This window comes from Equus przewalskii, chromosome 27 (genome assembly GCF_037783145.1).
Source record: "Equus przewalskii isolate Varuska chromosome 27, EquPr2, whole genome shotgun sequence".
Classification (NCBI taxonomy): domain Eukaryota; kingdom Metazoa; phylum Chordata; class Mammalia; order Perissodactyla; family Equidae; genus Equus; species Equus przewalskii.
In genome coordinates, this window is record NC_091857.1 from 16,190,952 (window position 1) to 16,204,857 (window position 13,906).

At 35.8% G+C, this 13,906-nt stretch overlaps 1 protein-coding gene across 2 annotated transcripts in view; it reads left to right on the forward strand.

Annotated features, from left to right (window-relative positions):
* CXADR (CXADR Ig-like cell adhesion molecule) overlaps positions 1-13,832 on the forward strand; it is a 57,544-nt gene extending 43,712 nt beyond the window's left edge. For both annotated transcript variants that reach the window (XM_070597597.1, XM_070597600.1), the window contains exon 8: positions 13,433-13,832. In XM_070597597.1, the coding sequence (XP_070453698.1) occupies positions 13,433-13,474 (42 nt within the window). In that variant the 3' untranslated portion in view covers positions 13,475-13,832. The remainder of the gene's footprint in view (positions 1-13,432) is intronic.
* Positions 13,833-13,906: the final 74 nt, after the last annotated feature.

The following is a 13,906-nucleotide window of genomic DNA, read 5'->3' on the forward strand; positions in this document are numbered from 1 at the left end:
AACACACTGTTAACCTCACATCTGCTTGTCAAGTGAAAAAAGTAGTTGACGGAATGGTTATGCATTTGTATTTTCTTATGAATCTTGCGGACAAGATGAAACTATTTTTCCACAGAGTTTTAAAAGTAGTTCTGTATTTTAAATCCTAAATTTTTATGGATCTGAAATTTTTTAATGTTTCAGATATAACGCATGTGACATAGAATGAAATGTAAATCACCCTCTCACGCATGTTTCTCAGTTTGTCCCCAGTTCTCTTCAAGAGGCATAACTGTTTTTTTAAATTTTGTTAGTCTTTGAATAGGTAATCTAAATATACAGGGCACAAAATTCATAAGGTGTAAGAGTAAATAGTGAGACGTTTGGTCATTTTCTTTTCTTTTTTTTTTTTTTGAGGAATGTTAGCCCTGAGCTAACTGCTGCCAGTCCTCCTCTTTTTGCTGAGGAAGACTGGCCCTGAGCAAACATCTGTGCCCATCTTCCTCCATTCTATATGTGGGATGCCTGCCACTGCATGGCTTGCCAAGCTGTGCCGTGTCTGCACCCGGGATCCGAACCGGCAAACCTTGGGCTGCCAAAGTGGAACGTGCGCACTTAACCGCTGCGCCACCTGGCCAGCCCTGATCAGTTTCTTATTTATCCTTCCAGAAACGCTCCATACATATACATGCACTTTGTGTGTGTTTGTGAGTTTATCCTGAATATTTATCTTGAGAAGTAAATAGTGAATAGATTGGTCATGGGGGGTGAGGGGATATTAAGTTTTTGATTGGAGCAACTGAAAAATTATGACGTTGGGCTGGGAAAGATGGAGAAGCAAACTTGAAAGTGGAAATAGAGTCCTGTCTCTATTAGAATCTAGGCAAGAGGATAGTAGGCAGGTGGATCACAAACCCAGACCTAAGTAGAAAACTCTGGGCTGGAGACAAAAATGTGCCATCATAAGCACAGAGACAGATTTTCAAGGTAAGAACAGATGAAATCATCATGGCAGAGAATGCAGAGAAAAAGGTGGAGCTGGAGCCCTGATTCTTTGAATGCTTGGAAGTTAAGCTAAGGAGTTCCGTTTTGAACATGTTGAGTTTGGAAAGTTGATTAGATATGTAAATGGAGGTGTTGATGGATATGTGTGTCTAGAGTGTGAGAGGGGCTGGACTGGAGATGGGAGGTTGGGGGTCAGCAGCATGTGAATGTTCAAGATTATTAAGGAAGTGATGTAGATAAAGACAAGACACCAAACTCTGGGCACCTCACTTAAATAGGAAGTAGGAAAATGAAGGGGAGAAAATACGTTTATATAAATGGTTGATCTTGTGGGGGCCCGAGGCTGCCAGCCAGTGGAGAGAGTATTCTCAGCAACTCCATCTGCTGGGGCTCCTCTTGGGAAGGCTTGTCTAGTATTCTGAAGAGTTATATTTCTCAAATTTGGATTTTTATTGTGTAGGGCATTGCTGCTTTGAGAGGGGAGAAAAATGCCCATTGGGAATCGTTGATTGAGCAAATTCTATTTGGGTATTAAGTGCAATAAGTGTAGTGTGGGTCACCCCTTCATCAGTACTTCCGACAGGGTAACACCATGAAATGAGTTTGGGAGATCGTCTGCTGGGTTCTATCTGGATGAACTTAGACACACCTCTCAACCTCTATGCTCCTTTTTCTTGCCAATAAAATGGGGATAATAGTACGAACCTCACAGAACTGTTCTGGGATTGATAAATTAATACATGTCAAGCAGTTAGGTTGGCACCTGGTCAGTGCTCTGTAAGTAAGCATCTTGCCATCATCATCGTTACTGTATTCTAATAGTGATACTTACCTCATCTCTTATTAATATAGGTAAGGTAACTATATGCAGTTTTCCCAAGACAGAGCTTTCTTATGCCTGCTATCTTACTGTAATTACGAACAGCAATAAACCTTTAGCTTTCAAGTGTCTCAGATTAGCCAATAAGATCTAGTTACCCTACCTTTGGGGTTTATAGAGAAGTCTGGAAGTAGAGTCTTGGTGATATGTATGAATGAAGAAAGAAAATGGCTGTACTCACCTCTGTCACGGTTCAATCAAAAGCAGTACCAATACAGTTACATATAATTAAATTTCCATTATGTTTAGATTATCCCCAAAAGTCTAGGACATGCACCACCAGTACCACGGTAATGTGTGGGATCGTTCCATGAGTTATATAGAAATAACTTACCAGTAATGGGAAACAGTGAAGAAATTTCCGTCTCTACAAGCCAGAATGTGTTTAACTCATTGCATAATCCAAATTTGATTTTCATCTGACTTGATGGTGGAATATTTTGAAAAAAACTGTTTCCTTGTTAAGACAGCATTGTAACAATAAGTGAATTTAAAAATATTTCACCCAAATGACACTGCTACCAAAACCTTTCTGTTCTATTTCTCTTCTAGTATATTTACGTATATACGTTATTTTTTCCTACTTGATATTGTATCAAGGTACACATCTTACCTGTTGTTAGAAGTATTTATATATATCCATTTTAATACTTACATGGTTTCATTAAGTTGATGTTCCACGATTCATTATTTTCTTAGTTTTGGACCTAGAGATTATTTCCAATATTCTGTCATAAGTAATACTGCATTCCTAGAGGTTTTTTTCCCAATCTTTTGAAGAACTTCACAGCACAGATATTACAACGATGGGTTGTTAGGACACTAAGTTGTGGGATTTAAGTGAAACCACTGTTGAGTTGTTTCTTACACCTCAGATCATTTCACAAGCTACTTTTTGAGGATGCAGTGATTTCTAGACAACAATTTGAGGAACCTGGTAAGGGCAAAAAGTGAACTACTGGTCTTTTTAAGCCAAAGGCATATGTAGGTTAATTGTACAAAAGAGGGTGAGATCACTTAGGAAGTGTGTAGAATGAGAAAAGGACCCGAGTCAGCGCCCTGGGGCACAAAAGACCAAAAAAGAAAACACTTTTGGGAATGAAGTCATTCACGATGACAGACCAGTGCTGGTGGAATGGCGGGGCCAACCCTTAGTTCAGTGTTTGAAGCATGAATGAGGTCTAAGGAAGTAGAAATACAGTTAGCATTTAAAACAGCAACTGGCTCAGACAGTCTTATACAGAGTCCAAATAATATAAAAGATGAAATGGTTATTGCTTGTCTCTCCGTTGTCTCTCCACCTCCGGCTTCCACTAGATCCCACTGGCTGCTGAGACGTCTGATTCGTAAGACCCAATCTGAAAACCATAATAGACTACCTTTCAATGTTCTTGGCCATGAAGGAAGGAGAAAGCCAGAGAACACAGTTACTACAGTCGGGCAAAGTTTAGCTTGTGAGGATGGGAGAGACTTGAGAATAATAAACGTAGGCTGTGCAGAAGGGGCCTGGAAAGAGGAAGGAGCCAGAAAGGAATGTGACGGGATAAACTTGAGGGCAAGGAGAACATTTTCTCCAGAGATTGAGGTGGGAGAGTGTTGAGGCTGGGAGCAGATTTAATAGGTTTGTGGCTGTACAGATGGGATGTAATTAGCTGATCTCACTTTTCTCCATGAAGTAGAGGTGAGGTCACATCTTGGGAGGGTTGGAGATGGGTAGCTAGGAGGGAAGGGGACTAAGGGAAGAGGTGACATTTAGGAAATTTTGGGTGAAGAATGGGAGAGAGAGAGGTTAAGCACACAGAAAAGGAACCCCGAATGGTCCTGAGTGCACAGATGAGCTTTGGACCATGAATGCGTTATGCGTAGCCCCATTTAGGGTCTGGTACTGTAGCTAAAAGTGCTCAATAAAAGCATGTTTGTATGAATTTATGATTTGTCTCATTTCTGTTGCTTTTATAAAAAGAAACCATCTTTCCCATTCGTTTACTGCTGCTTATAGAGGTCTTGGAAGCATCTAACCTCAGGATGACATGAAGAGGTGACAGACCACTTCAGAAGGAAATAAGAATCTACCTGATTACGGAAGCAAATAGATGGCCGTTTCTTACAATTACCTATGTTCTAGACAAGAGTTCATTAAAACTCCCACTTCCAGATTAATTTTCTTAAAACACTTACGTCCACTCTCTTGCTCAAGAGTTTTCCTGGACAACCTCTAACTTAAAGTTCAAACTCTAGCCTGGCTTTACACTTTCACAGCTGGCCCTCCACTACCATACTTACTCTATGCTTACTTACACTTGCATATACATGTATGATTTTCCAAAAAAAAGTTTTATGCACACTTTTTAAAAAAATTAAACAAATCCTCTCAGATCATTCTGTATCTATCATCTATGTATCGGTCTACCTGTCTAAAACAACCTTGTTTTCAAAACTGTATATTATTATATGAAAGGGATACACTAATTTATTTAACCAGTTTCCAACTGATGGCCATTTAACTTGACCTCATCTTTTTGATATGAGTAAAATTACAAGCAGTTTGTCTATACATCATTTTGCATAAACGTGTCTATCTCTTGAAGGTAGGAGAGGTGCTGAGTAAAGGATATTTTTAAAGCTATTATTAAAATCCCTTCTTAAGGTGTAGCAGCTTCTGCTTGCAGTGGATGAGAGTGCTTATTTCCCCCCCAAATCCCACCAATACTTGGATCCAACTTTTTGATCTTTCCCGATCTCTGAGAAAATTATCTCATGGTTTAAAATTCTATTTGTTCAATTGAGCATCTTTGCCTATGTTTAAAAGCCATTTTTTTTTTGAGAACTGTGTTCATATGCTTTGCCCATTTTCCCTTTGTTAATACCATTCTAATTTGGAGGAGCTTTTAAGTATTGATAAAATTAGCCCTTTGTGATATGAAATGCAACTGTTTTTTGCCAGGTTATGCTTTTTCTTTGACTGTTTATGATCTTTTCTCTGACCCTGTAATCCCAATCCTTCTGAAACCATCCTGGTTCAGCCTGACTTCTCCCTCCTTGAAATTGTACCCTCAGGGGAAGTTGAGGGTCACCTGTCTTCACATGTTTGTCTCCTCTCCCTAAGCAGATGTTGGACTTCTCAAAGGCGGAGCATCTTTCCATCTAAATGCACAACACACACAGATTCTCAGTCCTCTTTGTTGGTGATAATTGCAGCAGCTCTGGCCTATGTTCATATCAGGGCATTGCCACATGTATCCCCATCAGTGTGTTTTGTCTTAATTTATTTTGGTTTCTTCAAGTTTCTGGAGTTTTTGCCCAGAGCAGTTTTATGGAATCAGCACAATCTAATGAAGAAAATGAGTTATCTCTCACTTGCAAAGATGTGTCTAGGTCACATGTTAGGACAGCTGTCACACACTATTCCAAGTTGAATGTTGGCTGCTGGCGCTGGGCTCTTTTAATGTTGCTAAGTAGGACGTTTTTCCTCTCACGTAGTCCCAGAACTGTCAACAGTGAGAACACTTCTGGGGAACAGTAAAATGACCTTGCAGTTCTGAGAGGAGACTGATAGAGAAGATACTAATGACTGTGACTTGCAACCTGTTGGAAAACCACAGTCCTCCAACATTCAGCCTCCACCAGTCTTTTGACCTACTGACAAGGAGGGGACATTTTATATATTTATACAAACAGAACACAAAGTAAAATTAAATAATTACATGGAAGGAAATGTACTCTCTGCCCTGCCAACTAAAAGATGCTATCTGCTATGCCTAGGACAAGCTACAGATGCACTATATAGCAGCCAACAGGGCTTTATGAACATGTTTATGTAGGTTTGAACTTTTTGTGATACTATAGGCAAAAGATTTGTGATATAGTTAAGTGAAGAAAATTTATGTAGCAGTTCAAATTTTGTAAAAACAAAACAAAAAAACCCCACAAAATATGTACAGGCTATGTTATCTAGTTCAATATCATTTTAGGAAAAAATCAAGATCCAGAAAGATTTTGATTTAACGGCCACATACTTAGGAACAAAATCCAGGTCGTCTGATTCCCACTCTAGTATTTTCTAAGAACATTGTGTCCCTGGCAGTCCCAGCCCTGAGAGAACTACGTAGACAAAAGGAAAGAAGGGAAGAGTCAGTGTGTGGTTCCCTCCTCTCTCTCTCCCCTCCCAGCGTCACCAGCGAGGGAGGCCAGTGAAAGGAGGGACGACTCTGGCCCGACCAGTGCCCTCTCTTCGTCTCCTAAATGTGGTCTCTGATGCCCAGGGCACGCTTAACATCCACAGCTGCACTCTCCCGATGCCCATGGTGGCCTGGCAGGTGTATGGTTGACAAGAGTCCACTTTGGTCCTAAGCCTGTGTATGCTTGTTATCTCACAATTACATAATTTAAATTACGATTGATATACAATGCATGTAGCTTATGGAGAAAAGAAACAGGTAACTTCTAGCAATAGACCTATATTTTAAGAAAAATTCTTAACTCTACACCAAGAATTTGGTGACAAGTATACTGATATGTTAAACATTTAAAATGTTTAAAGGATATATTATTTTTAATGGTTTCTTGCTTAAACTTTTGATTGGCACTCCTAATTGTTCAGGGAAGAGGGATTTTACTGTACCCTGCATGCCAAAGCCCTACGTCAGATCCTTTAACTTTTGTGTATTTCTTTCCAGATTTCACAGTATCAAGCATCACAAATGGTATTTTCAAAGTTATTTACCAAAGGATCGTGTTAGCTATCAACATCAGGTTTTAAATATGGCCTCTTATCACGGGGCAACATTAGGAAACATGAAATTGTCAGATTTCACTTAGCAATAACTCAGATGACAAAAGTGAATTTTACATTTTTCATGTTCCAGCCACTGTACACAAAGTTCAAAAATTTTAAATACATTTTCATTTTATTTTACGTAAATTTTATTTCACTTCTTTAGAAATGTTTGATGGATATCTATCTATAAGATGCAAAAACAATGTTTTTTCCATTTAGTAAAACAAATAGTCAACGACACTGGCTGTTTTTCTGTTGAGTTTTACAGCTTTACCTATTAATTTAATTCTAAAAAGTTTACTGTCTATATATATACTTCCCATGTGCGAATTCAAAAAGTTGGCAGTTCTGTTACAAGATCAACTTGTCCGTTTCTGGACTTGAAAGGAATACTCTCATCCCCCGACCCCAACAAAGGTGGTATATATTTAGATACACGATTTAAAAGACATTTCCAAAAGAGATCTGTAGCTTAATATCTAATGATAAAGATCGGTTAATTCAATTAAGGCACATACATATGAATACCATGAAACTATTAAAAAGTTTGTTTTAGAACACAAATCAGTGACATAAGAAAATGTTTGTTTTCCAATTGTATGACTATAAAGTGAATATATTTCATATCATAACACAACAGTATAGGAGTAGATAAAGTAAAAGCTCCCTCTTTTAAATATTGTCCATCCACTAAAATATTAACAATGGTTATCTCTGCTGGGGGGATTACAGGTGATTTTAATCTTCTCTCTCTATGCTTTTAGGTATTTTTTCTCCTAAATGGATATTACTTTTATTAACAGAAAAATAATTCTAATAAGGAACCATTTTGTTGTATCTAACCACTATGGCATGTGTAATTAACATTCCCCATCCCCAATGGCAGTTTCTACATGTAGCTCCACAGAAGAAGCAGCGGTTTAAACTATAACCACTAACGCTTTTCATGGAGAAGGGAGATGAGTATTTGCAAATACAACCTTTAGCTTGGAAGCTGGAAAAAGAGTATCTGATGCCCTCTTGTGGCCAGTAATTTTTGCAAGGTGATTTATTCCTTTTCACTGAAATCCAGTCTAAGCCAAGAAAATTGTACCAAAATACCTATTCAATTGCTTTCTAACTGACAAAAGATACTACTCACACACTATTATTAACAGTTTAGTCTATCTTTCCAACCCTCTATCTAGTCCCTAAAATCTTGTGTCTTGGAGTCACACTGCCTGGGTTTGAAGTTTTAGGTCACCTGGGGCGACTTATGGGAAGACTCTGAGAATCAGCTTCCTCATTTGTAAGGTGAGGATAAACAAAACACACACAAGTTTATCATCGAAAGAAAAGAACTTCTAGTACCTGTCAAATGGAATTCCATTTTGCTAAATAAAATGCTTTATACATGTACGCATATATATGAACTATAATGGTTAACATTATCCTGTGATAAATCTGGGTAGGTTCTATTATTCTCATTTTTTGTTCCTATTTTCACCCTTCACACACCTTACGTAAACATAAAATTTAGTGAGCATTTGATATTTGCCAGGTACTAGAGTGTTTTTCATGAATCATCTACTTCATTCTATGATAAACCTATTAAGTTGTATTATTGTCCTCACTTTTTGCACCCATCTTCACCCCCCACGATATGGTGGGCATCTTTCCACGTCAGGAGACACAGAGCATCCTTTTATTGGCCTCATGCTCTTACATAGTATGAATGAATTATAATCTTTTATTATGGCAAATAATGCACCAACTGTACATTAGTTTATATGGATCTGCAAAAGTATTTTTATAATAAAGTTATCTTCTACATACATATCTCCTAGATATATATAGATATACAGAATTTGAGTTGCTAGGTAAGAGAATACACACTAAAAAGTTTTTTGACATTGTCAAATTGCCTTCTAACAAAGAATGCAAGCCACAATCTTTTCAATGTCTGTCAATTTGTTAGGTGAAAAACGGTATTTCATCGTTTTAATTTATATATTTCCCTTATCATTAGCATGCCATTAGCAAATCTTTTAATTTGTTTTTAGCCATTTGTATTTCTTTATGTTTATTTGGCTCTGCTAAATAATTTAGTTATACGTAGAAGCTTTTTGTATGTTGAGAATATTCATTTTCCTTTAAACATTTTGTGGAAATTTTCTCCCTCCTTGGAGTTTGTTTTTTAACTTGATGCCTTTTGATATACAGTTTAAACTTTTTTTCCATTTCAAACTGCCAATCTTTCTGTCATCGTGGGGAAAATTTTCCTAAGCTAAAGTTTCTAATTGCCTCTTTCGCTTTTATCCACTCAGTACTGTATATTTTCATAATTTACATTTTATCTTTAATCTATCCGGAATTTTTTATGGTTTAATTAGGAATTAAACTTTTAAAAAATGCATAGGCAAATAGTTCACTATTAATTCCTTATTAGCGAATTATTTTCAATTTGAAAAACAACATTCACTGTACATTAAATGTCTGTATATAATAACGTTTCTGGTTCTGCACTTGTAATTGTTTCATTGGTGTATTAGTTCACTCATATATTATACTTTAGAGTACATACTGATAAATCACGTAAAAGGAAGAACATCCCCGTCCATAGTTCTTTTAAAAAAATTCTTGGTTACTGAAAATTATTCTTCCATGTAAACTTAAAATCAGGTTTTCAAGTTCTATTAAAATTTCACTGGGATTTTAATTATGATTTATATTGACTTTAATATTAATCTGAAGTGTTTATAATACTGAGTCAATTTAGAAATACGGTATTTTCTTCTACTCAGTTCTTTGTGTCTTTTGGCAAATTTTTATAAATTTTTATCTTCTACATGACTCATTTCTTTCTGTTGTTAAACTTGAATATTTCCAGGTATTTAATACTTTCTTAATAATAGGGCTTTCTCTCCCACAAAGTACTATTTTAAATTTTTCTCATGAAGTTAACATTCTATTTTATATAACTGGGAACACTGGAGAAAAAGTATGTAATACTACCACTGTATTACGAGCATTTATTATTTTGGAGTATTTCCTTCTAGCACCATATGATCACCAAAAAAATTCTGTAACCACATTGCAATCATTTAATTTAGAAATGTAACAGATTGCCCACAAAACATACATGCAATTTGGTTATCAGTGATGTATAGTATCTGTATTTGATAAAAATAAATCTACTGAACTTGTCCTAAATTAAGTGCTTCTAGAAAAGTTTGTCTTTTTACCCATCCAGTTACAAAGTACTAACGCTCAGTATAAAAATCTGAAGACTGAAACGTACAATTTAGAAAAATAAATTTCTCTGTATCTGCACCACTTCCCCTGCCTCCGAGAACACTAACTACTGTTAACAGTTTGGTATTTATTTTTCCACACAATATTGGCACCATCCTAAATACAACATTTTTCTTTCTGCACTTGCAATATTTCCCCAACTTGCAACATTTTATTCCATGTCATACTTACAAATTGATGTACTTTTTTGTGTGTGGCTACATGGTATTTTCCACAGTATTTTCTTGAATAGATGTTCAAATTTTAACTGTTTATCTATTGGTGGCTACTTGGGTTTTTGTTATTTTTGCCATTCACAAAAATTTTGCAATGATCATTTTACATAAATAATGGTCCTTTTATTTATGTAGATAAATTTCTAGAAGTACAGTTGCTTGATCAAAGGATATGCATATTTACATTTTTAATTGCCTTTCAAAAAGGCTATACTCCTTTAAACCTGTACTAACACTGTATGAAGAGTGACTGCTTCCCCACACACTCACCAACACTGGGCATTTTAAACCTTATGATTGCCAAAATAAATCGGCTTTAATTACAAGTGAAGTTCATACATTTATCAGTTATGACACTAAAATCTGTGTACAGAAGTTATCCATTAAACCTCTAGCCTGGATAGAAATGCTTACCACCTATATGCCCTATAGATTTAATATATATATATGTATATATTATACATACTAAAATATATTTTAAAAATGGTACTGTTTTTAAGCCAAGCTATGGATGTCTATATCATAGTACTTGGTATTTTCAAGTCATATAAAATTTAGGCAAGGCTCCCACGATTGTTAACTTATGGAAGTCATTTCTGTAGCAAGCTATTCCTTTTTTGAGGGTACAAACAATAACATTCAATACTTTTATTTGTGCTGATCATGTGTTTTAAGAAATAAACATCAAACCACCCTAATTGCAGTGGTGTATCTGCTACAAGTCCTAAGGGTGAATTTGCTTTTCATAAGGTTAGATGTGTTTCTATTCTGTTCCTTATGTTATCCTTTATATTATATGTGAAAGAACAAAGGAACCTGGATGGTACCTAATGCTATTCAATTGGGAGGCAGGGGATGCGTTCTGCAGTGAATCAAGTGTGCACATTTAAAATGGGAATTGCATGAGCCTTCTCTATAACTAGTGTGTGTGTGACAACTTCTCAGGATGAGCTGATGCCATAAAGCTCCATCTGTAATGCAGGGATACTATCGTGTTTCCCTTAGACCCTGAGCATTACTGCCTCACAACTGGAATACAAACTCCAGACAATAGATAAAAACAATGTATGCCATGTTAAATGACCAAATATTTGGTGACTAAGAAAAAAAAAGTTAAAGGCTGTGATAAACTTGGACTTTACTTATACCACTAATTTTCTGTATGCTCTCTCCCCTTGACCTATCATTGGTACAGTTTGCCTTGTCATCTCAATCCTCAGTTGACGGGGCTGTATTTTCTATTGCAATTTGACTTACAGTTCAAGCAAATGGCTATCTAGTTATTAGCCAGCCCCTTTTCAGAAAGATCTGAATAGTTTGTAAAAAAGAACTGTCAAGGCTTTATTAGTTTTTAGTCAATAGATACTTTAATGTCTTGTATTCTTCTTAACTTAATCTAACCTTTGCATCTGTTCCTTTTGTTCAAATCTTGGCTTGATACTGAATCTTCTCCCAAGTTTCAAGATTTGGTAGATTTTATAGGTAATGAACTGAACCAACACACATGGAGCATGAGCTTTACAAAGCCCAGCTTGGTTTTAAGTCAGGGTTTCTAGAATGTTGAACACTGTTAACTTCTCTGAGAGTCCTTGTCTAAACTGGGATAACAACAGTACCTACTGCATGGGGTTATTATGAGGATTAAAGTTGTTGGCACATAGTAACAAAAATTTAAAAAACTTGTTTACTATTATCTGTAAAATGGACAGAATGGCTACCCTGGCAAGCTCAGTGCACATGATAGTGTTTGTAGACTTTTTTTCCTCTTTCCAATCATCAAATAAGAAATCACTTTAACAGTGATAGACAAGTAGAAGTCAACATAAATGTTTTATTATCTTAGCTTGAAATCATAGAAGTTTGCTGAAGTTAAATACTCTGAGATAAATATTACAATAAAAAAACAGAAATAAGCACTTTAGTATTGATGTAATAGAACTTACCAAAATAATTCTTTTTTAAAAAAAGTTCCATGTCCAAGTTTAACCTCTAAATTTAGAGCTTTGCAGTTATGCCTACAAATATAAAATAAAATGGAGAATTAAGACAAATTATCATCATTCGGTCTCAAACCACACCTGCTAGGAAGAGACTGATAAGGCTTTCAAGCTGAAATTACACGGCTACGTTCGTCTTCATTAGAGCAGGCCTGGAGTCATCTAAGGGAGACAGACTTAGAGATGTTACAACTTCTAGAGTCCTAATTACCATTAAAAAAGTTTGACTAACTCTTCTACTCTATGCTTACCAGACTGAATTTAAGACCAGCTGCTGAGAGATAGATGGTTTTATTTTATTAGGAATGGATTGGAAAAGCTATTTTGACAAGAGCTTTCTTTTGCTTTAAATAAATTTTGGAACAAGGTTGGGGGGTGGATAGTCAATAAAGGGCAAAATCTTCTACAGGTAGTACATCAAATATGCAGTCAACTTCAAAATTAGCGTTTTCTCCAAGGCACTCTGCCATTTAGTTGTCAGCACTAATGAATAAGAGATTTAGGAGATTTTATAGTAATCTAATGTGGAAAGAAAGGTCTGGTTACTAGGCCTGTGCCAAAAACACTTCCCTTCTTGACAGTATGGCTCTCATGCTTCTGATTTTCCCAGCAAGCTTATAACTACAACATGAGCAGATTAATAGAACAAATGCTATCTGCTAACTTCATGATACAAATCCTTGAAACCTGCCACCTTTACAATTGCCCACAAATCTGCCATTATCACACAAAACTCTCTAGGACCCATGAGGGTAACAGCTAAAAAAATGTTCAAACTTAAATAAATAAAAGTACTCTCCCTTGTGATGCCAGTTACCCCTAGGAAAATATGCTCAAGTTTGAATAGGCACTCACTATATATTCCAGGAAAAGTAGGTATTATGCTTTAGAAATATGCTAAAAGTTGTATATGGCTTATCAAAGAATATGGTAACATTAAAATTAGGAAACTCTCTAGTTTAGAAATAAGTTTTATGTTGAGGTTGCAAATACTTTAAATTCCACATACTTTCAAACCTTTGAGCTATGTATCCTTATGAATGTACACTTTTCTGGTATTCTGCACTTCAGTAGAATTTATCAGAAAAAACGACAGCAGGATTATTTAGGATAGCCAAGGCCATCCAATAATTTATTAGCAAATTGTGATTTTTCTGATAAGCCAAATAATTTAAGACTAGAAAACTAAAGATGTGGGTGATGAGAAAAAGTACTGATCTTACTTTTTAAAAAACTTACTTTGAAAACAATCCAAATTCTTACATCTCTTTTTCTCTTTTTGTAGTTGAAGTACGCTTACAAGACTGACAGCGCTACAGTGGTATAAATACGAAGGACTACTGAAGAATCTGAAGTACTGTACTATTTGGATTTATTTTACACCTTTAGGAAAAACGTGCTGAAAAACAGCACAAGGCAAGACATTAGAGCTGCTATAAGAACATTTCTGCTTTATGCAATAGCATTAGGCATATAAGTCAGACGTCATATCAAAATTAGTACAGGCCAGATTCTTAGTTAAGAAAATCCTATGTATAGTGACTTTGATGGTTGAAAGATGTTTTATTATATTTATATTTCCAATTAGCTACTACTAATAAATTTTAGACTTTTTATATGCATATTTTGGTACTTAGCCATTGGGGAAAGTATAGTTAATAAAAAGTTGATTTTTTAACAGAAAATTTAAATTCTTACATTGTTTTCTTCTTTGCTAAGTATTTCACATTGACATGAGATACCTTTGCTCTTTCTCCCT